The 27,978-nt window shown below is 52.3% G+C and overlaps 1 protein-coding gene across 4 annotated transcripts; it reads right to left on the bottom strand.

Moving 5' to 3' along the window:
* Nucleotides 1-50: 50 nt before the first annotated feature.
* On the bottom strand, nucleotides 51-26,124 carry P3H3 (prolyl 3-hydroxylase 3). 4 transcript variants are annotated; one of them, XM_007069628.4, is made up of 15 exons: nucleotides 25,025-26,124; nucleotides 24,021-24,173; nucleotides 23,531-23,714; nucleotides 23,246-23,377; nucleotides 21,868-22,001; nucleotides 21,485-21,574; nucleotides 20,993-21,045; nucleotides 20,659-20,717; nucleotides 19,697-19,821; nucleotides 19,435-19,530; nucleotides 18,697-18,847; nucleotides 15,532-15,649; nucleotides 2,310-2,385; nucleotides 1,671-1,811; nucleotides 51-777 (listed from the first exon to the last, which is right to left on the bottom strand). In XM_007069628.4, the coding sequence occupies exons 1-15, from the start codon at nucleotides 25,448-25,450 to the stop codon at nucleotides 559-561; spliced, it is 2,157 nt and encodes a 718-aa protein (XP_007069690.2). In that variant the 5' UTR covers nucleotides 25,451-26,124; the 3' UTR covers nucleotides 51-558. The 4 variants fall into 4 exon arrangements, with proteins under 4 accessions (XP_007069690.2, XP_037766799.1, XP_037766792.1 ...); XM_037910871.2 differs by lacking the exon at nucleotides 1,671-1,811 and having other exon boundaries at nucleotides 25,025-25,743; XM_037910864.2 differs by lacking the exon at nucleotides 21,485-21,574 and having other exon boundaries at nucleotides 25,025-25,740.
* Between the last annotated feature and the right edge of the window lie 1,854 nt (nucleotides 26,125-27,978).

Raw genomic sequence — 27,978 nt, 5'->3', positions numbered from 1 at the left:
CAGATGACTCTTCTCTCTCTCGCCAAATAGGCCCACAACTCCTCTCAGTCTCTGGTTGTTCATTTGTCCTTTATTTCCTGCAGTCACACCCCTGACCCTCCTTCTCTCCATCTTGATCTTGGGACTCTCTAGTCTAGGGGGAAGGAGATGGCAGGTGGTTGGCCTGGGAATTCCAAATGCTTCTCTCATTCTCACCCAATCTCTGAAGAGTAAGAAAATCCCCCACCCAAAAAGGTCCCAAGAACTTTCCCCTGCTTTGCTTCTATATGAATATGGATGGTTCTACTGGAAGAAAGAAATGGGGGGAGCCTAGCTTTTTAGTTCTAAGTGACAAAATAATTCTCAGGTCAAGGGAGTGAATATGAATCTGGGCACCAGGGCACTTCCTGATCTCCTCATGATGCAATCATTTTGTTTGTGATGTCACTGAGAAGCAAGCTGCATCCCTCCCCATTTTGGGGGCAAGTGAACTAATAAATTGTCCTAAACACCTCCACCCCATGTCCCGAAGCTACCAGGCCAGCGTGTGTGGCCCTGCCTCCTGCTGTCACGCCTTGCTCAGAACTCATCCCTGGCTCGCAGCTTCTGGGGTTGCTGCCCAGACTCTGAGCCTGACGTACGTCTCCGGCTTGTGGATCTGGCTCTTCCCTTGGGCATGGGGGGCTCTGGTGAAGCCCCACCACTGTGGTCAGCCCTCATATGCTCCTTGACATCTGTGTGTGATGGTTCCTGCTCCATGTCCCCCTGTCTCATCAGATCCTCAGCCTCCATCCGCTCCTGCAACCAGAGGAGGAGAGGAGTTTGGTACAGCCCCTTTCCAGTTGGGGTCTCCACCCTGCCCCTCAGCACACATCCCTGCAATGGGACCAGGTACATTGTTCTCCCCAGTAGGGTCCCAGCCCTATCCTGCAGGACTCACACAGTATTGCCACCCTCAAGAGATAAAAAAAAATCATGAGTCAGACCCTTAAAAATCATGAGATTTGCACACACAAGAAAAACCCAACCTCACAAAAACCCAAATCATAAGATTTTTAAAATATCTATTATATTGTGGTTTTTTTGGTCTCTGCCTCCCCATCCCTGTGTGCATGTGTCACAAGCCATGCTGCCCACTCCCCCACATGGAATGGGTTTTATCCCCTGCTGCAGGAGCTCTCACCCACACAATCGGCCCATCCCCTCTCAGCAATTAACACTGTCCCCCCACTGCACTCGGTTCTGCCTCCTTAGCCCCCATCAGTTCAGTCCCCGCAGCTTCACCTTTGCTCCTCCTGGGTTTCTTCACTCCCCCTTCCAGACCTGGGGCTGCAGCAGGCTCCCCCTCCCCCTTCCCAGGCTGGGTGGGGGAAGGCTCTTCAACTCCCCCTACATCTTCCAAGGCTGGGTCTTGGGGGGTGGGGGAGGAGAGGTACTAGCCTGTCCTGCTGCTCCCTCCCCTGGGATTCCTACTGGGCTTGATAGGGCAATCCCTCTCAACTGCTCTCCCTAGTGGAGCCTCACCCAGCCCTGGTGGGAGCCCTCACACACTGCTCCCATTACTAGGCCCTGCTCTGGAGGAGGGATGCACTCACAAGCCGTTCTCCACCATGGGACCTGGCCCTGTCCTGGTGCAATCCTCCCAGGGTACTCACTCTATAGGCCCCTGACTACCCAAGGGGCGGCATTACCTGCTCTGCATGTTCCGGAGAGAGGGTGTACCAGAGGGCAATGGCACAGCGCCTCCCACGGGTCACTGCCCACACACCATGAGGATTCTCCCCTCCAGAGTTGAAGGCCACCAGCCTCCCACATTTGGGGTGCACCTGAGCCTGCCACAGAGAGGAGGAAGTGATAAAGCCAGGGGTCTCACTGGCTATCCCCCTAGCTCTGTGAATGGCCCTTCCCCCATCAGCAGTTCACCTGGGAGGCTGAACTGGGGTATGGCTCCTGTAGCATTAAGGAAGTGGGCTTTGACAGGGACTCTGACTTCAACCAAATGCTGCCCATTGACAAAATGGGCAGCAGGGAGGGGTAGAAAGGGAGAGAAAGAGGAAAAGGAAGAAAGAACAGTGCGTTTGGGACAGAAACAGGAAGACAGATATACAGAGGCTGTCAGAGGATGGGACACAGCAGCCAGGAAGGTGTTAACTTCTCCCCTGTCCTGAGAGTTTCCTAAATTTGCCTTTGGCTGCCCCAATTTGAATCTGCTGAGTTGCCTGGGCTGGATTATTTTGGAGGGGCCTAGCTCCCCCTCCCCAGCATCTGCCTTCAGGGCTAACTCCCATCCCTTCAGCCACCCTCCTACCTTGGGCCAGGCTCAGACTTACCGTAATGGTCACTGCATCCAGTTCAGTGAAGAACAGGTCCCCACCATGGAAGTCATCATTGAGGTAGAGGATCCCACTGTGGAAAGGAGGAGACAGCAGCTGGATAGTGGAGAATCGTCATTCCCCAAATCTCCTGACCTGGCGAGGGGCTCCCTGCTGGGCTCAAACCTCCCACTCTCCAAAAAGGCTCCTGGGGCGATCGTGGAATTACAGCCAAGTGAGCTTTATGGCTGTGCCAAGGCAAACTGGTTGAAACAATAATTAAAAACAATAAGAAAACTCCTAGAAGTTCATGATCTGATGGGGTACAGCCTGCATGGATTCTACAAAGGAAAGTTTTATCTCGCTGATCTCTTAGAAGTCTTTGAATGTGTCAGTAAAACTGAACGGAGAATCAATGGACATAATTTATTTAGACTTTCAAAAAGCTTTGATAAGGTTCCACATAAGAAGCTACTGAAGTAGTAAAGTCACAGGATGAGAGGCAGTGTTATAATGGAGCAAAAATTGGCTCCAGTACAGAAAATAAAGAGTAGGAATAAATGGTCAGTTTTCATCCTGCCTAAGGATTAAGAGCAGGGGCCTCAAGGGTCTGTACTAGGCTTAATATATTTATTAATGATCTGGAAAGGGCCCTGGGTAAGCAATGAGAAAGCAAAATCTGCAGATGACACAGCATTATTTGGGTCAGAGAGACAAACACGCTAGGGGAATGAGCAACGTGGTGGCAAATGAAATTCAGTATTGATTAATGCAAAGCAACACAGTGAAGGAAAATAATTAAATGATTTATACACTTTGTATGGTTCTAAATTTACTGTATCAGCTCAGGAAAGTCAGGATGTCACTATAGACAGCTGAGTGATGACCTTTCCTCAATGAGGATCTGTGGTCAAAAAAGCAACCAAGATGCTAGGATGCATAAAGAATGGTAATAATATGGAGAATACCATAATGCCTTTATATACATCACTAGTGTGTCCTCACCTGGATACTCAGCACTGATCACCCCATCGCCAAAGGATACTGCAGAACTAGAGTAGTTCAGAGAAGATCAATGAGAATGATCAAGGGCTTGGAAATACCAATGCATGAAGAGAGACTGAACAGACTGAAATCACTTGGGAGAGTTGCCTTAGAAAAGGGGGGGAATAAGAAAGGACTGGGATGGGGTGCACTCACCTCTTGCTAGTGCCCCCGGTTGAGTATGCGCGTGCCGGCACTTTTTTTCCCTCAATTTCTTGTGCTCACAGTGCCTGCTGTCGGCCACTGCACTTGTCAGCCGGGTCTTCGGTGACTCAGCCCTCTGTCCATGTCACACTGTCCATGGACACACTCCAAATGTCCCCAGTGTCCTGCAGCCCTCTCTGGGCTCAGCCTTCTAAAACAGTTCCACAGGGTCCATCACAGTATCCTCAGCTGGGTGTGTCCTCTACAGCCCTCCCCGGGCTCAGTCTTTAACCAGCCCAACAGGGCCTGTCATGGTGCCCTAGGTCGGTCGAGCCAGGTTGAAAGGCTCCTACTCTGGAACAGAGCAGCATCCTGAGGGCTTCTTCCCTGGGGACTCCTTGCCTCTACTTGAGTCTTCAGTGACCCCAGCCTTCCTGCTGAGCCAGCCTTCTTGGACTCAGTTCTCTGACCACAGCTCCCTGCTGAGTCAGTCCCAGTAGTGCAGTCCCCTTCCCCAGAGTACCACAGTTCTAATTCCCTTCCTTAGGGCATAGCCAATTCTCCCCAGTGGGTGGTCCCAACCCAAGGTCTCTTTAAGTATAGCAGCCTTGTGCTGCATCCCTTTACTAATTGCTGCTCTGTGTTTCCCTGGGCCACTTTCCTGTATCCCATCTTAGTTGAGTCCCAGCAGCCAACCAGAAGCTATCCTGGTTCCTGCCAGTAACTACCTGCTTTGGCCCCTGCAGCCAGCCAGCCAGCCAGCCAGGAGCACCTCTTGCTCCCCTAGTCCCTGCAAGCAGACTGAATTCATTATGGCCCTGCAGCTCCTTTTATACGAGTCTGTTGGGCCCTCATTGGCAGCTCCCTGCAGCCCCTGTCTTGATTGGCTGCATCCCATGCAGCCACTCTAGTCAGCTTGGAGGTCCTCCCTATTGCTCTTTTTTTAGGGCGGGGTGTGGCAGGGCTGTGAGGCCTCCAGCAGGGGGCCTCAGGGCCTAGTTCACCCCCTCACAGGAACATTATGAAAGTTGATTCAATAGTGATTGGTCTAGTGAAGAGACATCAAAAACTTTTGTTCTCCCCGTCTTGGAACACAAGAACAAGGGGACAGTGATGGTGTATACAGTAACTCCTCACTTAACGTTGTAGTTATGTTCCTGAAAAATGCAACTTTAAGTGAAACGATGTTAAAGTAATCCAATTTTCCCGTAAGATTTAATGTAAATGGGGGGGGTTAGGTTCCAAGGAAACTTTTTTTTGGCAAACAAAAGGCATTATATACTGTACAATACTGTGGTTGGGAAGTGCCCCTGGCTTACTCTACACAAGCACAGCCTGCTGCAGGCAAGGACACTAGGAAGCACCTTCGCAGCAGCAGTGGCAGCTTACCTGGAGAAGAATAGGCGCCAACTTTGCCAGGGGATGCTCCAGGCCTGCCTCTTCCTGTCCCTGCTCCACTCCAGGCCCACCTTTTCCCACCCCAACTCCACCTCCTCTCCGGAGCACACTGCATCCCTGCTCCTTCCCCCATCCCCCAAAAGTCCTAAGTGCCGCCAAACAGCTGTTTGGCGGTGCTTAGGACTTTCTGGGAGGGAGGGGGAAGGAGTGGAGATGTGGTGCTTCCCCACTCCTTCCCCTCCCTCCCAGCGCTTCGCGCTTAGGACTTTCTGGGAGGGAGGAGGAGGAGCGGAGATGCGGCGCTTCCCTGCTCTTCCCCCTCCCTCCGAGCACTTCCCTGCCGCCAAACACCTGTTTGGCGCTGCTTAGGATTTTCTGGGAGGGAGGGAGGGAGGGAGGGGTGGAGACGCAGTGCTTCCCCACTCCTCCCCCTCCCTCCCAGAAAGTCTTAAGTGCTGCCAAACAGCTGTTTGGCGGTGGCGGAAGCGCTGGGAGGGAGGGGGAGAAGGCGGAGAAGAGGAACTTGTGCAATTCTCCCTTGTAATGTTGCTGCTCTTCCACAAAATCTTACAAGCAGTGGACAGAGCAGGCAGCCAAACGACGTTATAAGGGAGCATTGCACAACTTTAAACAAGCATGTTCCCTAATTGAGCAGCGATGTAACTCTGAAACAACGTTAACCGGGAGGACATTAAGTGAGGAGTTACTGTATAAACTTGGTGGAAAATGTGGGCATTTGTTCCAGGTCTGTTGTAAGACCCTGGGGATAAAAATGGACATCAACAAATTGTTGTGGTTGATGACAGCCAACAACAGTGGGTGGCCCAACAACAGCAGCAGTACAACTAGCTGTTCCAGCAAATGGCTGCCTAACAACAAGAGCAAGCAGCCCAAGCATAGGTGCCAGCTTCCTCCGGGCCTGGGGGATGCTCAACCCCAGGCTCCACCCCCATCCGACCCCTTCCCCCAAACCCTGACCTCTTCCCACCCAGTTCCACCCCCTCCCCCCAGCATGCTCCATCCTCACTCCTCCCCATCCCTCCCAGAGCCTCCTGCATGCCGCAAAACAGCTGATCGCAGTGGGCGGCAGGCACTGGGAGGGAGGGGGAGGTGCTGATTGGTGGGGCCACACGTGGGTGGGAGGAGTTGTGGGGGGGGGAGGGAGGGACACTTGGCTGCCCGTGGATGCTAAGCTCCCACTAATTTTTTTCCAGGGGTGCTCCAGCCCTGGAGAACCCACGGAGTTGGCACCTATGAGCCCAACAACAACACCAGCAACATCAGCTCATCTGGGAGCTGGTGACGTAACAGCAAGAACAGCAACAACATTTGGTCCAACAGGTGGCAGCCATTTTACAACCCCACTGGGAACTGCGTGGCAACGTGGGCAGAGGTGACCATGAGATGGTCGAGTTCAGGATCCTGACTAAAGGAAGAAAGGAGAGCAGCAGAATACGGACCCTGGACTTCAGAAAAGCAGACTTGGACTCCCTCAGGAAACTGATGGGCAGGATCCCCTGGGAGGCTAATATGAGGGGGAAAGGAGTCCAGGAGAGCTAACTGTATTTTAAAGAAGCCTTATTGAGGGCACAGGAACAAACCATCCTGATGTGCAGAAAGAATAGCAAATATGTCAGATGACCAGCTTGGCTTAACAGAGAAATCTTCCGTGAGCTTAAACACAAAAAGGAAGCTTACAAGAAGTGGAAACATGGACAGATGACTAGGGAGGAGTGTAAAATTATTGCTCGAGCAGACGGGGTGTAATCGGGAAGGCCAAAGCACAATTGGAGTTGGATCTAGCAAGGGATGTGAGGGTAACAAGAAGGGTTTCTACAGGTATGTAAGCAACAAGAAGAAGGTCAGGGAAAGTGTGAGACACTTACTGAATGGGGGAGGCAACCTAGTAACAGATGATGTGGAAAAAGCTGAAGTAGTCAATGCTTTTTTTGCCTCGGTCTTCACAGACAAGGTCGGCTCCCAGACTGCTGCACTGGGCAGCACAGTACGGGGAGGAGGTGAGCACCCCTCAGTGGTGAAAGAACAGGTTAAGGACTATTTAGAAAAGCTGGACATGCACAGGTCCATGGGGCCGGATCTAATGCATCCGAGGGTGCTGAAGGAGTTGGCTGACGTGATTGCAGAGCCACTGGCCATTATCTTTGAAAACTTGTGGCGATCAGGGGAGGTCCTGGACAATTGTAAAAAGCAAATATAGTGCCCATCTTTAAAAAAGGGAAGGAGAATCCAGGGAACTACTCAGTCTCTGGAAAAATCATGGAGCAGGTCCTCAAGGAATCCATTCTGAAGCAGTTGGAGGAGAGGAAGGTGATCAGGAACAGTCAACATGAATTCACCAAGGGAAAGTCATGCCTGACCAACCTGATTGTCCTATATGATGAGATAACTGGCTCTGTGGATATGGGGAAAGCGGTGAATGTGATATATCTTGACTTTAGTAAAGCTTTTGATAAGGTCTCCCACAGTATTCTTGCCAGCAAGTTAAAAAAGTATGGATTGGATGAATGGACTATAAGGTGGATAGAAAGTTGGCTAGATCGTGAGGCTCAACAGGTAGTGATCAACAGGTCGATGTCTAGTTGGCAGTCAGTATCAAGTGGAGTGATCCAGGCAGGGCTGTCCTTACCCATACGCAAAGTACGCAGCTGCATAGGGCACCAGGAAATTTGCATGCTGCTGCAGCCCCTGCCATGCCTCTTCCCCAGGGCCCCCGACCCTGCTGTGCCCTAGCCCCGCCTCTTCCCCACCTCAGCTCCCGCCCCCATTCCAGAAGCGGTCACTCACTGATAAGTAGAGCAATCTGGCCCCAGCCTGCTCCACTCCCCTGGCTCCCACCCGCGTAGCCAGCGAGTGCTGGGGAGCTGTTTCCCCCCTCCCCCCAAGCCTGGGAGCCAGGGGAGCAGAGCAGGCTGGGGCCGGGTCACTCCACTTCCCACAGGAAGTGGCCAGCCCCCTTCCCCCCCATCCCCCACAGAGGCCTGGGGCCAGCCCCCCACCCCTGCTCCCGCCCACGGAGGCCTGGGGCGGGGCCCCACACAGCCCCCTGTGGAGGCCTGGGGCCCCACACAGCCCCCCCATGGGGGGTGGGCTGCGTAGGGCACCAAAATAGCTAGGGACGGCCCTGGATTCAGGTGTCTGTCCTGGGGCCGGTTTTGTTCAACATCTTCATTAATGATCTGAATGATGGCATGGATTGCACCCTCAGCAAGTTCGTAGATGACACTAAACTGGGGGGAGAGGTAGATATGTTGGAGGGTAGGGATAGGGTCCAGAGTGACCAAAAAAACTGGAGGATTGGGCTAAAAGAAATCTGATGAGGTTCAACAAGGACAAGTGCAGAATACTGCACTTAGGACAGAAGAATGCCATGCACGGCTACAGGCTGGGGACCGACTGGCTAAGCAGCAGTTCTGCAGAAAAGGACCTGGGGATTACAGTGGACGAGAAGCTGGATATAAGTCAACAGTAAGCCCTTGTTGCCAAGAAGGCTAACGGCATATTGGGCTGTATAAATAGGAGTATTGCCAGCAGATTGAGGGACGTGATTATTCCCGTCTATTCAGCACTGGCTACATCTGGAGTATTGTCTCCAGTTTTAGGCCCCTCACTACAGAAAGGATGTGGACAAATTGGAGAGAGTCCAATGAAGGGCAATGAAAATTATTAGAGGGCTGGGGCGCAAGACTTATGAGGAGAGGTTGAGGGCTCTGGGCTTATTTAGTCTGCGGAAGAGAAGAGTGAGGGGGGATTTGATAGTAGCCTTCAACTACCTGAAGGGGGGTTCCAAAGAGGATGGAGCTAGGCTGTTCTCAGTGGTGGCAGATGACCAACCAAAGAACAATGGCTCAAGTTGTGGTGGGGGAGGTCTAGATTGTATATTAGGAAAAACTTTTTCACTAGGAGGGTGGTGAAGCATTGGAATGAGTTACCTAGAGAGGTTGTGGAACCTCCACCCTTAGAGGTTTTTAAGGCTCAGCTTGACAAAGCCCTGGCTGGGATGATTTAGTTGGGGTTGGTCCTGCTTTGAGCAGGGGGTTGGATAGATGACCTCCTGAGGTCTCTTCCAACCCTAATTTTCTATGATTCTACAATAAGTGTGAACCTAGTTGCTGGGACCTTGAGCCTCACCATGATATGAACCTCCCAGTCAAACTCATGAAGATTGGGCCAGGCTATGACCCTGAAGCTCTCCTAGTCACTTTTGAGAGGGTTGCCACAACAGCTCGATGACCAACTGAACACTGGGCTGTTTTACTGGCACCAAATCTTACCAGGACGGCTCAATTTGCATACCAGAAGCTTGATGCCACTGATTCCCAGGACTATGCCTACATAAAGGAGGCCATTTTGGATACCTTTGTTATGGTAGAAACCCACTGATAGCACCTTCACCAGGAAAGATATTCCCAGGGGGCCCTGCTCTGAGCAGTGCCCCAGAGTCTTTAAGGAACATTGGTAGCAGTGGTTCCAGCCTGAAAAGCAGACTGGGGAACAGGTGACCAAACAAGTGGCTCTGGAACAGTCTGTGCAGATTCTCCCAGCTGAGGCGTCAAAGTGGCTGTTGTGAAACTTGACTGAAGTCATCAGGCTGTCCGAAAATTATTTACCGGCGGCAGGCCTGATGGCGGGAACATCCAAGACAGAAAATGCTCGTTCCAGGGGATCAATGACTGCAGACCACAGTGCCTGCCGTGGAGGCACCCTCCAGGGAACCAAATGTCAAGTACTCCCCAACAGGCGAGCAGCATTATGACAAAACCCTGTAAGCCTGGCCCCAAGGGGAGGAAAGGGGGGGGGGGAGCCCCGTCCTGAAGAAAGGCCCCCGCACAGGCATCCAACTTCCCCCAGAGCAGGCCAGGGGTGAAAAAATCCCCTCAGCCCAGGAGTTGCTTCTCATGCGGACAATGAGTTTATTTCAGCCACGACTGCCCCTTGATGGAGTGCTCCTATGGGTAGGCATTGCCAGCAGTCACCCGGGCTACAGAAAGAGGCCCAGCCAAGATGTTAGACTCTCTATTGATCAATGGAGTAGAAGTGCCGGCCCTAACAGACTTGTGGTGCAGTCACACACTGATCACAGAGCAATTAGCAGGACTCAGAGATAACCCAGGGGAAACCATCTCTCTCCAGTGCGTGCACAGCGATATCTGACATATTCCACGAGGGAGGTACAACTCACAGTAGGAAGCCACACAGGAAAAGTATGGGCAGGTGTGGCCCATACGTTAGCCTACCCAGTGATTTTAGGCAGGGACTGGGAATTCTTCCAGGAGGTCAAAAAATTAGGAGGTAACAAACCCCTGAAAGGGAAACGTAGTAGGAATAGAGAGCCTGAGACATGAGGCCTTGTATAAGGGTCCCTAGTATAAGGCGTAAAGCCTGAACTAAAGTCAGGCCCCATTTCAAAACATGCCTACTTCCAAGTTCACTGAATGTGGCAAGAACAGGGCTAGTATTGCAAAAACACAAACACTGGAAGAAGTGCTAGGTACAGGACACTTGCATAAACACATTCCAGAAGGATCGTGCCAGAATACCCCGATACCAAGTTAAGGTATAAACAGTCTCCCCAAAGATGATCCAGGGACATAGTGACCCCTCCTAAAGATAAGGTCAGGATGACAGGGTGATGAATAGAGATATTTTGATAGAATCAACATGTAAAGCTACTGGCCAGGCAGTAAGATCCATCTGAAGTGGTAAGGAAGACAGGGATGGTCAATTATGATATTCACCAGCCAGGGAAGAGAAAAGGAATGCATATTTATCATGTGAACCTGCTAATGGCCTGGCGGGAACAGGAAGGCCGGCCTCCTCATAGCACCAGCTCCACCCGAGTTCAGCCCACAGGCATCCTTGGGCCGCAATGCTGGATTGGTATCCACAGTGAAGAACTACAGCCTGAACAAAAATAACAGTTACTATGGCTAATGGAAGCTTTCCCGCAGTCTTCTCAGCACTGCCAGGATGCACCCACCTGGCCTACACACCAGATGGACACTCAACAAGGAAAAAAGGTCTGAGAGAGCCTCCAATCCCTGCCACAGAAGATGTGGGAGATGGTTCCCCAAGAACTACAGGCCATGTTAAACTCAGGGGTGGTTGAGGAGCCCCCTTGCGCTAGTGCTGAAATCTGACTTGTCAACCAGATTCTGCATCAATTTCCAGAGAGTAAATGCTATACTGAAGTTCAGTGTGTACCCTATGCCTAGAGTAGAAAAGTTGCTAGACTGGCCTGGGGCTGCCAAGTACATATCCACTCTTGACCTTATGAAGGGTTATTGGCAGATACCTCTGACAACCGTAGCACGAGAGAAGACAGCATTCTATACACCGTTTGGTCTCTACCAATTTCAGATCATGCCCTTCAGCCTTCATAGAGCCACGGCCACCTTCCAACAACTGATGGACCATGTACTTCGATGACACGGGCATACATCGACGACATCGTCATTTATAGTTACGACTGGATCACTGAAGACACCTCACCACGATACTGCAATCCCTCAAAGAGGCAGGGCTAACGGCCAACCTGGCCAAGTACAGACTGCCAGCCAAGAGGTGGGCATCTGAAGCTGCTAGTGGGTAAAGTACAAGCCTTAGAGCAATGGCCCATATCAACCACAAAAAAGCAGGTGCGTCACTTCCTGGGCCTTGCTGGATACTACAGACACTTTGTATCAGGGTTTGCCACCATTGCTGACCCCCAGACAGACCTGATAAAATACATGAGCCCTAAGAAAATTTGATGGTCTGAAGCCTGCGACAAGGCATTTAAGCTGAAAGAACAGCTAAGCCAGGAACCAGTGCTTTCACTCCTGGACTTTTCCAGGTGATTCACTTTGCAGACAGATGCACGTCTTGAAGCAGTATTTTCGTAGGCGTTGACAGAGGAGAACACCCCATCCTATACCTCAGCCAGAAGCTGTTTCATTGAAAAATATTCTACTTCATCATCGAGAAGGAAGCCCTGGCTACAAAATGGGCTGTAGAAGCATTATGATATTATTTGTTGGGGAATCTTTTTAGTGACAGATCATGCTCCCCTTCTCTGGCTGAACTCAGTGAAGGATATCAACCGAATGATCATGCAGAGGTACCTTTGCTGCAGCCCTAACATTTTCAAGTACTTCACTGAGAGGGTGGGACCATAAGAATGAAGATCTTTTTTCACGGGCAGGGGAACAATGAGAACCATCAGGGAGTACCCCAGCACCAAACTTGAGAGGGAGGGTGTGTGATGGGGTGTATAACTGCTTCAGTTTCAAGAGCAACTCTGGGCCCAAACGACCCCACGCCGGCGCACCTGCAGAGCATGCTCCAGATGGAGGAGGGAGCTTAAAAGGAAGGCAGACAGCTTAGAAGGGGGCTGACCAAGCAGGGGGAAGGACCTGCCTTGGGAGCCCCTGAGAAGGGGTGCTACAGGAGCCTTCTGTGACATTCTATACCAGTGGTTCTTAACCTTTACTGCAGCCTGCACCCCTTTGGTTCTCAAAATATGTTCTCGCACCTCTTATCAAAAATCAAAATATGTTCTTGCACCCCTTATCAAAAATCGTTGAAGTAGGTCAGTTTTTTAAACCTAGATATATTTTTTGTTTGTATATTACAGTAATCATTAAAACATATATATGTTAATAAATACATAGATTTGATGAAACAAAGTAGTTGTACTTATGTGCCTGTGCTTAATTTGTGTTTTCGATGACTTACCTTCTAAACAAATCTGGCATGTCTCGCACCCCAGAAAGGACATCTTGCACCCCCAGGGGGTGTGTGCACCCCAGGTTAAGAACCACTGTTCTATACCTTGGGGGAGCAGACTGTAACCCCCATAGTCCTCATTTTCATGTAATCGTGATCTTACATATCAAGCATGCCTTGTAAGGTATCAGGGGAAAGGTTATGATCAGCTGAAAGTCATTTCTCTATCCATATATGTGTATCATTAATGCATATGAAGTTATGAGAATTGTGTTGTATGGTGGTCACTAAAGCATGCTGTAAGTTGTGGAATCAGCCAGATATTAGCTCCCCAGAGGCAACAGTAAGAAAAGTAACCAATGCCCAGGTGGGGTGTCAAACCATCAACAACCATTGTCCAGCAAGGGAGCTACAATGCAATGACTCGCCTGCATGGGACCACACCAGGGGAATTGCTCAACCTCGCTTGGAGAGATTCAGCAATCCCCTTCAGACATGCCTGGACTTGTGCTCCCCAAGCACATGGACTGAGGGTATAAAACAGATAGTGTGGACACATACTGGGCCCTTCTCCTGCCCCCACCTATGCTGCAAGCAACCAAGACGCTGAGAAGAATACAAGACTCCAACACAGGAGATTGGCCCAGGTTTAAGGAACTGTATATTAAGGACTGTAATATCCAGTGGGGTGAGAAAAACTGCATAATTTAGTTGCTGCCCAGTCTAATAGGGTTGAGAGTTTAGACTGTGTGCTTATATTTTATTTCTTTTGGTAACTAACTCTGACTTTTTGCCTATTACTTAATATCACTTAAAATCTACCTTTTATAATCAATACATTTGTTTAATTGTTTATCTTTACCAGTGAGTCTGTATGAAGTGTGGGGCACATCTGCTCAGGTTTTACAAAGGCTGGTGTATGTCCTCTTTCCATTCTTGAAGTGGTGAACCAATTACTAAATTTGCACTGCCCATCTTGAGCAGTGCAAGACGGTGTATTCCTGGAGTACAGTGCTGGGAGCTGGGGGGATTTGGCTCTGATGCCTTTCTCTGCATGATTCATGAGTGGCTCTGGGAGCACTCATGCAATCTAGCTGTGTGTGGGGCTCCACATGCGGTTGTGCTGACAGATCTCAGCACCTGGAGGGGTTGCTGCTGGTCACTAGCAAGGCATGAGAGACAGCCCAAGCTGGAGAGAATTAAGGGGGCATAGCGGTCCCATGGTCCCAGGCTGCACCCCAGGGATCTCACCACACCTTCCTCTGGAAAAGAGGAGCCTAACTGCTGGGCCCAGACAGACTGAAGGTGCTGTTAGTACCTTTCTCTGTTACCTGCTCACAGCAGACTGCAAAACTTGGACAACACAGTGGGTGGTAGGAAGTGGCCTTGGGAGGGCGGCCTTAAGGTGCTGGATTTGTGGTAACCTTTCCATAGTTCTGGGTTGGAGCCCGATGGCGGGGCTGTCCTTAGGCATACACAGAATACGCAGCTGCGTAGGGCACCACATAATTTGGGGCACCAAATTTCATGGTGCCCATGGCAGTTGCATGCTTCGTATGGGGCACTGGCTCCAGTGGCCAGCCCCATCTCCCAGCCAGCCCCCCTGCTCCACCCCCGCCCTGCCCCCATTCGACCCCTTCCTCCAAGGCTCCGCCCCAGTTCCGCTCCACCCCACTGCTTTCCACCCCCACCCCGCCCGTTCCCCCAAGCCCCCTCCCCCGAGCGACAAGGCCCACAGGATTATTAGGGGTACTGGAGCCGGCAGAAGGGTTCAGGCCCGCCCCAGGACTCACCAGCGGCAGCAGTGGGAAGCAGAGCAACCCGGCCCCAGCCCGCTCCACTCCACCAGCTCCCAGCCACGTTGCTCCGCTTCCTGCTGCCGCTGCTGGTGAGTGCAGGGGCGGCCCTGACCCCTCCTCCAAGCCCCCTACCCCAAGCAACAGGGCTGGGAGCTGGGGGAGCGGAGCGGGCTGGGGCTGGGTCACTCTGCTTCCCACTGCCACCAGTGAGTGCGGGGGGCGGGCCTGACTCCTGCTGCCGGTGCCAGATCCCCCACTAATCCCCTGCACAGTCCTGGGCATCCAGGAGCTTCCCTGCTGCTGCCCCCCACAGCTCCTGCCCCGACGGCCCTGCAGCCCTTGAGCGCAACCCCTTCCCCCCGTGGAGGGCCTGGCCCTGCAGTGGAGCGGCCACTCCCCCCGTGGGGGTGTGTGTGCAGGTGCTCGGGCTGCATAGGGCACCACCATAGGTAGGGACGGCCCTGCCCGATGGAGTGGAGGGCCAGGGCTCCCCTACCAACCCCTCTCCACAGTAAGGAGAGCATGGCCCAGTAACCATTGGGCAATGCTTCCAGCAAGCACTGACCATCACAGGGACTCTCAATGACACTGAAAGGTCGGAAATTCAGAACTACAAGAGGAAATGCTTTCCTGCCCAATTTGGGATTACATTGTGGAAATCACTGCCCCAGAAAGTTGCTGAGGCCATGCACTTAGCAAGATTCAGAAAGAGACTGGACATTCCTATGGATAACAAGGCTACCCAGAGTTGTCATAGTTAATGACCACAAACATTTTGGAAGGGATGTTAAACCTCATGCTTCAGGGTTTACATCAATCCCTAAAAATTAGAGACCAGGGTGAGACCTAACATGGGGGGCAGATTATCCCACATCTGCCTATGGGGTATTCTGCTCTTTCCTCTGAAGAAGTTGGACCTGGCTACAGTCACAGACAGGACACTGAACTAGACAGATTCATAGATTCCAAGGCCAGAAGGGACCAGATGTCAGGTCTGCTCCAGTCCAGCAATCCTTCTGTACCTATGTAACTCAGGGGTCCCTCTCACCCTGCAGTGACAGTGCTCTCTGGAGCTGGGGAGATATTCTCACCCCTGACACTCTCAGCTCTGGGGTTCCCTCTAGTCTTACCTGTAGTCCCTGTACACGTAGGCAGGTGGTTCTCTCCAGCATTCTTTCCCCTCAGGATCCAAGAGACAGTTATCAGCATGAACTGGGTGACTGAGATCCATGCGATCATCCTGGTCCCCTAAAACGGGATATTGCAGGGGAACATTCACACCTTAGGAGGATACAGCAGGCAAAGGGCACCCTGAGTGTGAGGGGAGGGGACACAGCTGGGATTAGAGGTGAGCAGGAGCACGGAGACTCTGAGTGTGAAGGGAAGGGACACAGCTGGGATTTGGGGTGAGCAGGGACATCCCCTGAATGTAAGGGGAGGGGACTCTCTAGGGGGAATATGGCTAGGATTGGGCTTTCATAGAATCATAGACTACAAGGGTTGGAAGGGGCCTCAGGAGGTCATCTAGTCCAACCCCCTCTCTTCACAAACAAGGTCAGCTCCCAGACTACTGCACTGGGCAGCACAGCATGGGGAGGAGGTGACCAGGACTCTGTGGAGAAAGAAGTGGTTAGGGACTATTTAGAAAAGCTGGATGAGCACAAGTCCATGGGGCCGGATTCGCTGCATCTGAGAGTGCTAAAGGAGTTGGCGGATGTGATTGCAGAGCCATTGGCCATTATCTTTGAAAACTCATGACCATTGGGGGAGGTCCTGGACAACTGGAAAAAGGCTAAAGTAGTGCCCATCTTTAAAAAAGGGAAGAAGGAGGATCCGGGGAACTACAGGCCAGTCAGCCTCACCTCAGTCCCTGGAAAAATCATGGAGCAGGTCCTCAAGGATTCAATTCTGAAGCACTTAGAGGAGAGGAAAGTGATCAGGAACAGTCAGCATGGATTCACCAAGGGCAAGTCATGCCTGACTAATCTAATTGCCTTCTATGACGAGATAACTGGCTCTGTGGATGAGGGGAAAGCAGTGGACGTGTTATTCCTTGACTTTAGCAAAGCCTTTGACATGGTCTCCCACAGTATTCTTGCCAGCAAGTTAAAGAAGTATGGGCTGGATGAATGGACTATAAGTTGGATAGAAAGCTGGCTAGATTGTTGGGCTCAACGGGTAGTGATCAGTGGCTCCATGTCTAGTTGGCAGCCGGTATCAAGTGGAATGCCCCAAGGGTTGGTCCTGGGGCCGGTTTTGTTCAATATCTTCATTAATGGTCTGGAGGATGGCGTGGATTCCACCCTCAGCAAGTCTGCAGATGACACTAAACTGGGAGGAGAGGTAGATACACTGGAGGGTAGGGATAGGATACAGAGGGCCCTGGACAAATTAGAGGATTGGGCCAAAAGAAATCTGAGGAGGTTCAACAAGGACAAGTGCAGAGTCCTGCACTTAAGATGGAAGAATCCCATGCACCGCTACAAACTAGGGACCGAATAGCTAGGCAGCAGTTCTGCAGAAAAGGATCTAGGGGTTACAGTGGATGAGAAGCTGGATATGAGTCAACAGTATGCCCTTCTTGCCAAGAAGGCTAACGGCATTTTGGGCTGTATAAGTAGGGTGTAGCGGGGTGGTTACCCGCTCCTGCCCTGTGGGGCTTAAAAGCCAGCCTTGGGAGACAGCCAAGGCTCAGGGCCAGAAAAGCTAGGCTGACTGGGGAAATGGCCGCAGCTGGGTCTATAAAGGGGCTGCTAGGCTGAAGCTTAGCTAGTCTCTCTCTGCATTCAGAGAGAGAAGGGCCTGGCTGCAGGGACCTGACGGAGTACCTAGATTGGAGCAGGGCTGAGAGGGAAAGGCCAGGGGAGCTCCGGCCTGGAAACCCCCAGGCTGCGAGGCCTAGATTAGGGCCTGTTAGGTACTGGGTTTGCAAGGGGGGTTGCCCACGGGTAGACAGAGGCAGCAGGTCCCACCCCCCTTGCCGGTGATGAGTGGCTGATACACTGCAGTCTGCCCTGGGGAGCGGGGCTAAGCAATGACTGGCAGTAGCCAAGACTGAGGCGAGGTGGGGGTAGTGGGTGGGGGTTCCCCAGGGAGGGAAGACCCTCAGGGATTGTTGGGGTTTACTGCCAGGGGGCAGCACCCCAGTGGGAGGAGGCACCGGGTCCTGGGAAGGACCAGGCCCAGTGGTAAGGCAGATCACCAGACGGCAGAGGGTGCTCCAGAGGCTGACATGCTAATTCCCACAGACAAGCAGCAGGAGGCGCTGCCGGGTGAATCCGAACCATTACATAGGGGCATTGCCAGCAGATCGAGGGACGTGATCATTCCCCTCTATTCGACATTGGTGAGGCTTCATCTGGAGTACTGTGTCCAGTTTTGGGCCCCACACTATAACAAGGATGTGGAAAAATTGGAAAGCGTCCAGCGGAGGGCAACAAAAATGATTAGGGGGCTGGAGCACATGACTTATGAGGAGAGGCTGAGGGAACTGGGTTTATTAGTCTGCAGAAGAGAAGAATGAGGGGGGATTTCATAGCTGCTTTCAACTACCTGAAAGGGGGTTCCAAAGAGGATGGATCTAGAACCCCCTTTCAGGTAGTTGAAAACAGCTATCAAATCCCCCCTCATTCTTCTCTTTTGCAGACTAAATAATCCCAGTTCCCTCAGCCTCTCCTCATAAGTCATGTGCTCCAGCCCCCTAATCATTTTTGTTGCCCTCTGCTGGACTCTTTCCAATTTTTCCACATCCTTCTTGTAGTGTGGGGCCCAAAACTGGACACAGTACTCAGATGAGGCCTCACCATTGCCAAATAGAGGGGAATGATCACGTCCCTTGATCTGCTGGGAATGCTCCTACTTATACAGCCCAAAATGCCATTAGCCTTCTTAGCAAGAAGGGCACACTGTTGACTCATATCTAGCTTCTCGTCCACTGTAACCCCTAGGTCCTTATCTGCAGAACTGCTGCCTAGCCACTCGGTCCCTAGTCTATAGTGGTGCATGGGATTCTTCCGTCCTAAGTGCAGGACTCTGCACTTGTCCTTGTTGAACCTCATCAGATTTCTTTTGGCCCAATCCTCCAATTTGTCTAGGTCCCTCTGTATCCTATCCTTACCCTCCAGCATATCTACCACTCCTCCCAGTTTAGTGTCATCTGCAAACTTGCTGAGGGTGCAATCCACGCCATCTTCCAGACCATTAACAAAGATATTGAACAAAACCGGCCCCAGAACCGACCCTTGGGGCACTCTGCTTCATACCGGCTGCCAACTAGACATGGAGCCTTTCTTTACCCTCTACAGCCGTGCGGCACACGAGGTGTGTGAATGAGAAATGGAGCCTTTTCCCAGGGGTGAAATAGGACTCTACGATTTTCCGGGATTTCTCGCTGGCATGCAGGAGCAGTTTGGCATCTCTCCAGTTCACGGTCCCATCCTGTGCCAGCTGGAAGGTAAAAACAAGCTTGTGAGAAACCTCAAGCGTAAAGAACACATCTGTGAGAAACAACATGTGTGTGCAAGGGAGAAGCATGCCTGTGAGAAATCCTGTGTTCATACACATGCATAAGCAAGGATATGAGTGTGAAAATCCTGTGATTGTGCACTTGCAGGAGAGAAAAAAGCCATGAGAAATATCACCTCCATGAAAAACACCCTCCTGTGTGCCAGAGGGAAAGCAGCACTCTGGGAAACGACAGAGGAAACAAAACCCCTGAGACAGCCCCCTGAGAAGCAGGATAGAAACACACAACCTGTGCCTGTGTGAAACAGCCTGACTGCGAGGGTAACGAGCCCGTGGGAGGGGAGCGTACATGTGAGAGAAATGTGCCCTGGGAACCCCTCACCCCCACATACAAGAGAGCAGGCCTGTGAGACAGTCCATGGACATGGGCCAGAGAGAGAAGAACACTCCTGCGAACGCTCACCACCAACAGGCAAGCGAGCAAGCAGCTGGAGCCCCAGGAACTCCCTGAGACAAGCCATGCCCATGGGATGGGACCCTAACACATGCTGAGGCACTGAGCCATTTACCTGCAAAGCCTTTAACACTGTTAACCCTTCAAATCTCTCATGGGGGGTGTGAGGGGATTGTCTGCCCCGGTAACCATCTTCTGTGCTGCCAGCTGCCTGAAATAGATTGGAAGGTAGTTTCAAACCTGGTGTCCCTGCTTCTCTCCTCCACCCTGATGTTACAGCATCTCTGCTGAGGATGGTAGCACTGGGCCAGTGAAGGCTCTCCCCTGCCCCCCCACCTCCCTGGTGTCAAAGTGCCCCTGTAGGTTCCTGTCCTCACCTTTGCCAGACGGAGAATGTCCTTACATTCAGAATCAGTCAGGACTCTGTCAAAGACGACCCGCTGGGAGCCATTCAGCTGGTGAGAATCCACAGTGACGGTGATGCCCTCAAAAGTGAATGGACCTGGGCAGGGGGAGGAAGAAAGGGCTCAGCCTCCTTGTGGGTTCTGCCTGGATCTGCAGAAGCAGCTGAGAATCCAATAAGATCCCTAGACTACACCGAAAGGAACAAAATCTGGCAAACAAATCACCCACCTTTTTCACTCTCAGATCTTGTGCCCACCTCTTACCCGTAGAAACACTGTGTTACTGATTGCTGTTAGTAGTTTGCAGGGTCGGGGGGGAGGGGGGCCTTGTTTTAGAGTTATCAGCCCCCTTTATGCCCCATATCTGATCTCCGGACAGGAGAAATTATAAACATGCCCAAGCCGGGGCAAGATCTCCTGTATGTTACCACAGAGCATCCTCGGGAGCCAGGCCTGGCCCAGACTAAGACCTGCAGGAGCTGGGAATACAGGAGTCTGTGCTGGGCAGCTTATAGCACCCACCCAGTAACAATGTAGTAATGTATTTCCAAGCTTAGCAAAGCCTCTATCGCCTCTTCTCTCCCCATTGCAGAACTGATCCATCTGTAACTGAGCCTGTTGGATTGACATGGCTTAAGCCCAAATGATTCAACAGGTCCACACTAGCTGTGCAGAATCATGTCAGGTTTGCTCTACATCTACATTCGCATTTTGCCAAGTTGCTCCAGCTGCAATGCCCACGAGACTCCTACCCCACAGTTCCCAGAAGCAGTGTTTACTTGAAGATTTTGCCAGGCAACCTGTGCACTGTTGGGAAGTAAGTCTGCATCCACACTGGCATTAAAATCATTGAGCCTGGAACAGTAGAGGATGGAGCAGTATTTAGCCCTGCCTTTCAGTGGTCTCTGTCTCCCATTCTAGGCTCTTTTACTCACCCCTCTGCTCCTGCTCTCCCACATCCAGATTCTCCAGCCTCTGCTTCTTCTGATTCTCCCTTGGGAGCAAGGGAGAGACATAGACAGGGGCTGTCAGTATCCAGAGATATAGTCCCTAGCTCCCTCCTCAGTCAGACACTCAGCAATAAGTCAGAGTCACAGTCATAGATTCCAAGGCCAGAAGGGACCATTGTGATCATTTAGTCAGACTTCCTGTAGAACACTAGTAATGCACCCCCATCTCTGCTAGTTCACCCCTTTCCCTTCCAGACATCATCACTCCCATACTCAGCACGCCTTCAACTCAGTCCAAGTAGGCTGGTTTGGCTCTTACCTGTGTTTCTGCTTCAGACTTCCAGGAATCAGCTCATCAGGGGTCCAAGGGTCCTAAAGAAACAAAATCAGGGGCTCAGTTATCCAGCAAACCACTCCCATGCTGGATCAGACAAATGGACCTGCCTAGTCCAGTGCCCCTCTTCCGCCCAGGCCAGATCAGACCACTGGGCCTGTCTAGTCTGTGTCCCTGCCTCTGACGCTGCTCAAAGGGATACATAAAGTCCCAATAATGCCCCACATGGGAATTCCCTCCTGCTCCTTCACCCCCAGCTGGGGCTCATATCGGGTCCCAGGAGCAGGCGAAAGGTGGGCTTTGAGAATCTTCTTTTCACCTCGGAGGTCACATCAGTGTCTAACTCTTACAGTGCCAGGATAATATCTTGCTGAATATCTTGCTGATAATATCTCACAGGTTAATGAGCAATAAATTGCCCTCATGAGACTAGGGCAGGGAGAACTCAGCCCTCTGAAAGAAGATGCAGCTACTTACAGGGTCATTAAAAGTTCCTCCCAGATGCTCCACTGCATAGTAAATCAACTTCTTCTCCATCAGAGATCTCTGCACATACTGCTGAATGTTCTGGAGATGCACACAACTGTCAAACAACCATCCCACAAAGGGGATCCAACCCTACCCTGGGGAGACCCCCATCCATACCCCAGCCCCACACAGGCATGGGTGATTTTGCCCTGGGGAGACCCTGGCCTGATGATCTGTATGTGGGGGAGTCAGTCTCCATCTTAATTCAGCCCTGGACTCTGCACACCCACACATAGAGGCATCTCTCCCCAATGAGAACACAATGCTGGCCCAGCCCATAGAGGGTGAGAGGAGATTCAGAGAAGGCAGAATTGGAGGAGTGTTGCTGGTACCTCTCTAGCTGTGATTGATGCTCCTTCTCCCAGCTCCACCCAATACCGTTTCATCTTCTCCAACATGAGTTCATCCGAAGGATAGAAGAGCAAGTAAGAAGCAGCACATTCAGCAGCCAGTGCCTGGTTCCCAACTGGGGCAGAGGCAGAGAAGGAGATGGGCATAATAAGGCTCTGCAACTATGGCTTAGATCCTCAAAGGTATTTAGGCATTTAACTCCTATTGTGATCAATGGCCGTTAGGCACCTACCCATATCTCTGAAGTTCTGAGACTATGAAGCTATTGTTATTAGTAAATATTTTATACAATGGCAGCATCCAGAGGTCCCAGTCAGGATCAGGGCCCCATTGTGCCTGCTGCTGCAGATGCACAAGAAGACACTCCCTGCCCTGACGGGCTTAAGATCTAAAGGCAGAAGCAGACAAAGGGTGGGTGATGGGGATACACCAGACAAGCAGTGAGCCTGGGGAAGAACTGGCTCAGTTTGCTAGCTCCAAGGAGCTTTCTCAGTGAGGTTAGGAGGTTGTGCGGGGAGGGGGAGGACAGGAGCAGGAGAAGGGAAGGATGGGAAAGAGACTGCTACAGCTCATCACCTTCCTGGCCACGATCAGCCGGCTGGGTTTGAGAGGCCTCATGGCAGGGGACTGGAGGAGGAGGAGGCAGTGGCCGTTTGGATTTTACTGGGGTGTTTTCCCCATGCACGGGGGCAGCGTGGGCGGGAGCACGCAGGGCTGAAGGGAGAAACTGACTGGTGGTGGTGGGAATGCTGGCAAAGCGACCATGGGGATCAGTCTCAGTAGATCAGCCAGCCATGGCAGGGTTAACTCACAAAGGGCCTTACTGGGAAAGCCAAGGGGGTTGTGTCTGATGAGGAGGTGCAGGGAGAGCCGGCAGAGGGACGCCCAGGCGAGGCTGACGTGGTCAGATCCCCGAGAAGGTGATTTTAACAGCAGCGTTCTAAACAGACTTGAAACGAGGAAGGAGAAGAAGAGGTCACCGTAGACAGGATGTGGGACGAGAGTTTTGGCCATGGGGACAGAGAGGAAAGCCAGGATTTTAGAGATGTCGTTTGAGGAAAAGGGGCCAGATTAAAAATGACCTGAATATGTGGGTTCAGTGAGAAGGGCAATTCAAAGACGGACCCTGGCTTACAGGCCTCAATGACTGGGAGGATGGTGAGGCTGTCCATGGTGATGGAGAAAAAGAGCAATGGGTTGGGCTTGGAGGAGAAGGATCAAGAGCTTAGTAAGGCTTGCACCATCCACCTGGTATCACACTGCCCCAGCTGGGTACAGCAAAGCTGGGCAGCTGCAGGGACTTTCTCTCTCCACTTGCTAGTGTCACAGCACCACCTGCTTGCCTGTGTCTCTGTTTACCTTGATAATAAGCAAACTGCAATAAATCCAAATGGGATGGTATGAAATCATCTGTGGCTGAAACCCGTCCTGGCTTGGTGGCAACTTCAAGGACACAGTGCTGCCTGCACTTCAGGACCTGAGTATAATGGGCTGAAAGGGAAAGAGAGGGAATGAAGGGCAGCACCTCCAGCAGTATAACAGTTCCCTCTTTTACCAGGCCAGGATGCTGGGAGATGGCACGTGTCCAGAGTAGGCAGAATGACATGTCCAGCAACACAGCACCCCTCAGTGCCTCTATACTACCTGCAATGGCTTCATAAAGGCCGGGTTGCATCTTCTCCTCTGTGCCATCCTCCTGGGGCCCCTCGCACAGAGCTCGACAATCCTCCAGTGCCAATAGTACCTCTTCGAGTGACTCCTCCAGCTTCACAGCAGCCTGCAGGTACTCGTCCATATTGTACTGCTGCACCCCAGTCTTGTATGCCTCCTGAAAAAGGAACAGAGCCATGTCCCCTGGTTAATGTCTGGGCTGCACCCTTCTTGCTCAGTTGGTTATGGGTTACCCAGGACTTTGGATCACTCAGAGGGCAGCACTGCCATCTAGGGGCCTGTTTGGATAATACACTGTTTGTATTGGCTATGGAAACCCCCAGGTCTCAGGCCATGACCCCTGTGGGGAGATGGAGCAGGGGTGGGGAAGCCAGGCTTTATCTTGGGCCCTGACCACTAGGAGTAAGTTAGCAGGCTTTGCTGAGATGTTCCCCAGGTGTACAGATCTTCATGGGGATCTCACCCAGTATGGTGTGGCCTGCAGGTCTCGGAAACTCTCTAGCTTCACCCCTGCCATGCGCTGATATTTCTCCATGTCCTCACGCATCTGTAGGTGCTGCGGATTGGCCACGAAAAACGTGTGAGCTGCTGACACCGCTTCATCCAGCTTCTTCAGCTGCAAAGACAACACAGTCCACAGAGAGCAATTGCCATGTCCTGGGCAGACCTTTCTCATGTCTAAAAAACCCGCTCCACCAACCCCCTCCCACATGCCTTTAGCTGTCCTTGCATTGGAACTGTTTTTGTAGAATAGGCCTAAAAACAATGTGCCATGCTGAACCCTTTGGATATGATGAGATGCGAACTCATCCACACACCTCACTCATTTCCCCATCTGCCTGCCTGAGCCTCCCACCCCATTTTGTGCCCCATCCATCTCCCATGTCTGGCATTGTAGTTATTATTGTAGGACCTAATTATAAACAGTGTCATGCTGTCCCTTGCTAGACGTGATGAGATGAAACCTCTACTCTGGTGTTTCCACCCATTCCTGATTTTCTTTCACTTTCCCCAGCTGATTGCCTAATTCTGGAGGATCTACACACAAACAATACACTATCTTGCTTGCTGTGTGAGTGGTGGTGGAGCAGACACAGGCTGTTCCCATTGTCAGATTGGTGTCTCTTCTCTGGGTAGCCTAAAAATCACAGGGGGCAGGTGCGGAAATGCAAGAGTCATTAACACCTGTGCATATGCATAACCAAGGTTGACAGTGGCACTAGGGCTGGAGGCTGGAGAAGTAGAGCCAAGACCCTAACTGTACCTGGGAGGCATGGGGACTCTGGTTCCTCCCAGGGAGGTTCCCCAAGCCTAGCCCTCCCCTTGGGCCCCTCCCCAGCAGAGGTAGCCCTCCCCCGGGCTCCTCCCCAGCAGAGGGGTGCAGGCAAGGGAAGGAAGCTGGGAGGCAGGAGGATGTCCGTGTAGCCACATCAGCAGCGGGGATAGGACCTTGCTCCCTCCCCTCACCTGGAATAAGGCCACCTGGAGGTAGTTGTAGGGCTCTCTCTGCTCGAAGTCCTCCTGGATCTCCCTGCTGGCCCTGTGAAGGGAGGGCTCCGAGCCCAGCCGGCGCCCCAGGCACTCCCCCAGGCACTCGGCGCGCTGCAGGACCCTGTCGAAGAAGCGAGTCTCCCAGGAGGGAGCGACCGGCGGGCCCACGAAGCCGCTCTCTTCCCTGCATCTGCCCTGGCAGCCGCGCCGCGCCTCCAGCAGCTGCGAATAGCTGTGCAGGGCGCGCTGCAGCAGCTCGGCCGCCCGGGGCCAGTCCCGCGCGAAGTAGGCCCGGACCCCATCGGCGTAGAGCAGATCGTAGGGGAGCAGCCGCCCCGAGCCTGGGGAGAAGAGGGACGTGCCCGGAGCAGAGAGGGCGAGGAGGAGGAGGAGGGAGGCCATGACAGAGCAGGGGGAGAGGGCTGGGAGAGTGCAGGGGAGAGAGAGAAGACGCAGCTAGAGGGAAGGGCTCGGGGCAGAGGGACCCCACCGCGGGGCTCGCTGGAGGAAGGAGGCGGAGGCCCCGCTCTCGATGCTGTTTGGCTGGGATGGGAGTGGGGAAGTTGGATACAGAGACCAGGGAGGCGCTAGGGGATAGAAATTCTTCCCAAGTGGCGAGCCAAGGCAGCGGAGCAGGCCTGCGCCGTGTGCGTGGCTTGCTTGGAGGGAAGTCTGCAGAAAGGGGCCGATGGTAAGAAAGAGATAGCCAGACACGCACAGAGCCACACACCCCAGGAAACGTGGCTGCTTTCAGGGATCCTCCTCCCTACTGGTCCCTTACACCCTGCCGGCAGGAATCAAATCTGGATCGAGCGGCGTCAAGCAGCGGGGGCATTTTAGCCTTCTCACCCAACCCACCCACTGTAGTGTGTAAACCACCGCCCCTCTCTCCCTCCAACCCCCCACCCCCAAATCCCCTGCCTGGAGCAGTGGTTAAAAGGCTGGCAGCCAAGCAATTACGGTGGACACTGGTATTTTGATTTGCAAAGGTACCAAGTGTCTGCAGTGCCATCGACTGCAGTAAAGGTTGGCTCAGCACCTCTGACGATCAGGCCAGCTCCGTACTGTTGCCACCCCTCAATTTTATTCTGTCTGGGATGTTTGAGGGATTGGTCAAGTCCCCAGCTCCTTGAGTCAGGTGACAACAGGAGACTCAACTTCCATTTTAAAAAATGAGTAAATTTCTAGCCTTCATAGGCACGGAGAAAAGCTTGAAAATATGACCCTGAAGCCTCAAACCCTGACATTTATTATTTGTTTAAACTCTCATGTTTTGGGGTCCTAACTCATGATTTTTTAATGCTTGGGGTTGGCAATCTACAATGACCTATGACCGTGTGGATGCTCAGGCCAACCCAATCCCCACTCTGCATGGGCTGACAAACCTACAACACTCCCTCCTTCCCCAACTTGATTGTGTCTCGTGATCACATCCCAACATTGTATTTACCATGGTGCAGCCAGGCTTAGCAGTCATAAACTCATGGGCAGCTAGTCCCCGGCCCCTCCCCTTCTGCCCAAGGCCCTGCCCCTCCCCTTCTGCCCCCCTCCCCCAGTGGAGCCCAGAGCACACACCTCCGTGGCCACCGTCCACCCTGCACACTCCCAGCCCCAGGCAGGCGGTGCAGCCAGAGTGCCCCCAGCTCCAGAGCTCTGGGTGGGCAGCGTGGTCCCAATGCCAGGCGGATGGACCGATGGGCAGCACGGTGTGGCCCCAGTCCTTGTGCGCACCAGCCCCAGCCTACCTGCCCCAGCCTCTCGGCCACAGAAGAGCGGAAAGGGAACTGGAAGCAGGCAGGAAGGGGCTTGGGGGCAGAGTGTGGGCTGGGCCATGAAAGGCTGTTTGGGGAGGCACAGCCTTCCCCTGTCTATGCTACCCCCTGCCCATGAATAAACTAGACCAGATCTGTAAGACAATCTCTTCTCAGGCTGATGCCCCTTTTGTCTGAACTGATGCCCCATGTTCATTCTCTCAGAATACACCTGAGAGACAGTCTAAGCTGTTACTGGTTAATGTAGTCTTTGGATTCCACCACTGGAAACAGTGCCCCAGGGATACAGGGCCATGTATCCTATTACCCAGTCCCTCTGGGCCAGCCAGTCCCTTCAACCTGGGGCGGAATTGAAATGGTGTCCTACAGGTGAAAGGCTCCATGAACATAAGAATGTAAGAATGGCCATACTGGGGCAGACCAACAGTCCATCTAGCCCAGTATCCTGTCTTCTGACAGGTTTCAGAGTAGCAGCCGTGTTAGTCTGTATCCGCAAAAAGAAGAGGAGTACTTGTGGCACCTTAGAGACTAACAAATTTATTTGAGCATAAGCTTTCGTGAGCTACAGCTCACTTCATCGGATGCATGCAAAAGGTTTTTTTTCTCTCCTGCTGGTAATAGCTCACCTTACCTGATCACTCTTATTACAGCGCATATGATAACACCCATTGTTTCATGTTCTCTGTGTATATAAATCTCCCCACTGTATTTTCCACTGCATACATCCGATGAAGTGAGCTGTAACTCACGAAAGCTTATGCTCAAATAAATTTGTTAGTCTCTAAGGTGCCACAAGTACTCCTCTTCTTTTGTCTTCTGACAGTGGCCAATGCCAGGTGCTTCAGAGAGAATGAACAGAGCAGATAATCATCAAGTGATCCATCCCCTGTCGCCCAGTGACTGATACACTAGTCCACCTTTCAGCAGGGGTGAAAGTAAGTCGAGTGACTTACCGGTATGCTGGGGCCAGCTCTGGCCCCCAGAAGGGGCGGGGCTGAGGGGGTCAGAGCCAGCTCCAGCCCACCCTGTAAGGTAAGTCCCCCCCTCCCCCACTGGGGTAGCAGCAGCAGCAGCCTGGGGAAGCGGCGGGGCTCCAGCGGCTATTTAAAGGACAGGGGCTGCAGAGGCAGTTGGAGCCCCGGCCCTTTAAATAGCTAC

This window comes from Chelonia mydas, chromosome 1 (genome assembly GCF_015237465.2).
Source record: "Chelonia mydas isolate rCheMyd1 chromosome 1, rCheMyd1.pri.v2, whole genome shotgun sequence".
Lineage (NCBI taxonomy): Eukaryota > Metazoa > Chordata > Testudines > Cheloniidae > Chelonia > Chelonia mydas.
This window is presented reverse-complemented; position numbering and strand designations above follow the sequence as displayed.

Excerpts from the sequence above, each read along its gene's own strand:
- P3H3 (XM_007069628.4), bottom strand. The coding sequence starts at position 25,450 with ATGGCCTCCCTCCTCCTCCTCCTCGCCCTCTCTGCTCCGGGCACGTCC. Across the intron at positions 23,378-23,530 it reads CCTTTATGAAGCCATTGCAG|CCCATTATACTCAGGTCCTG; the intron begins GTAGTATAGAGG and ends TTTCCCTTTCAG. Across the intron at positions 21,575-21,867 it reads CATCAATCACAGCTAGAGAG|AACATTCAGCAGTATGTGCA; the intron begins GTACCAGCAACA and ends GTGCATCTCCAG.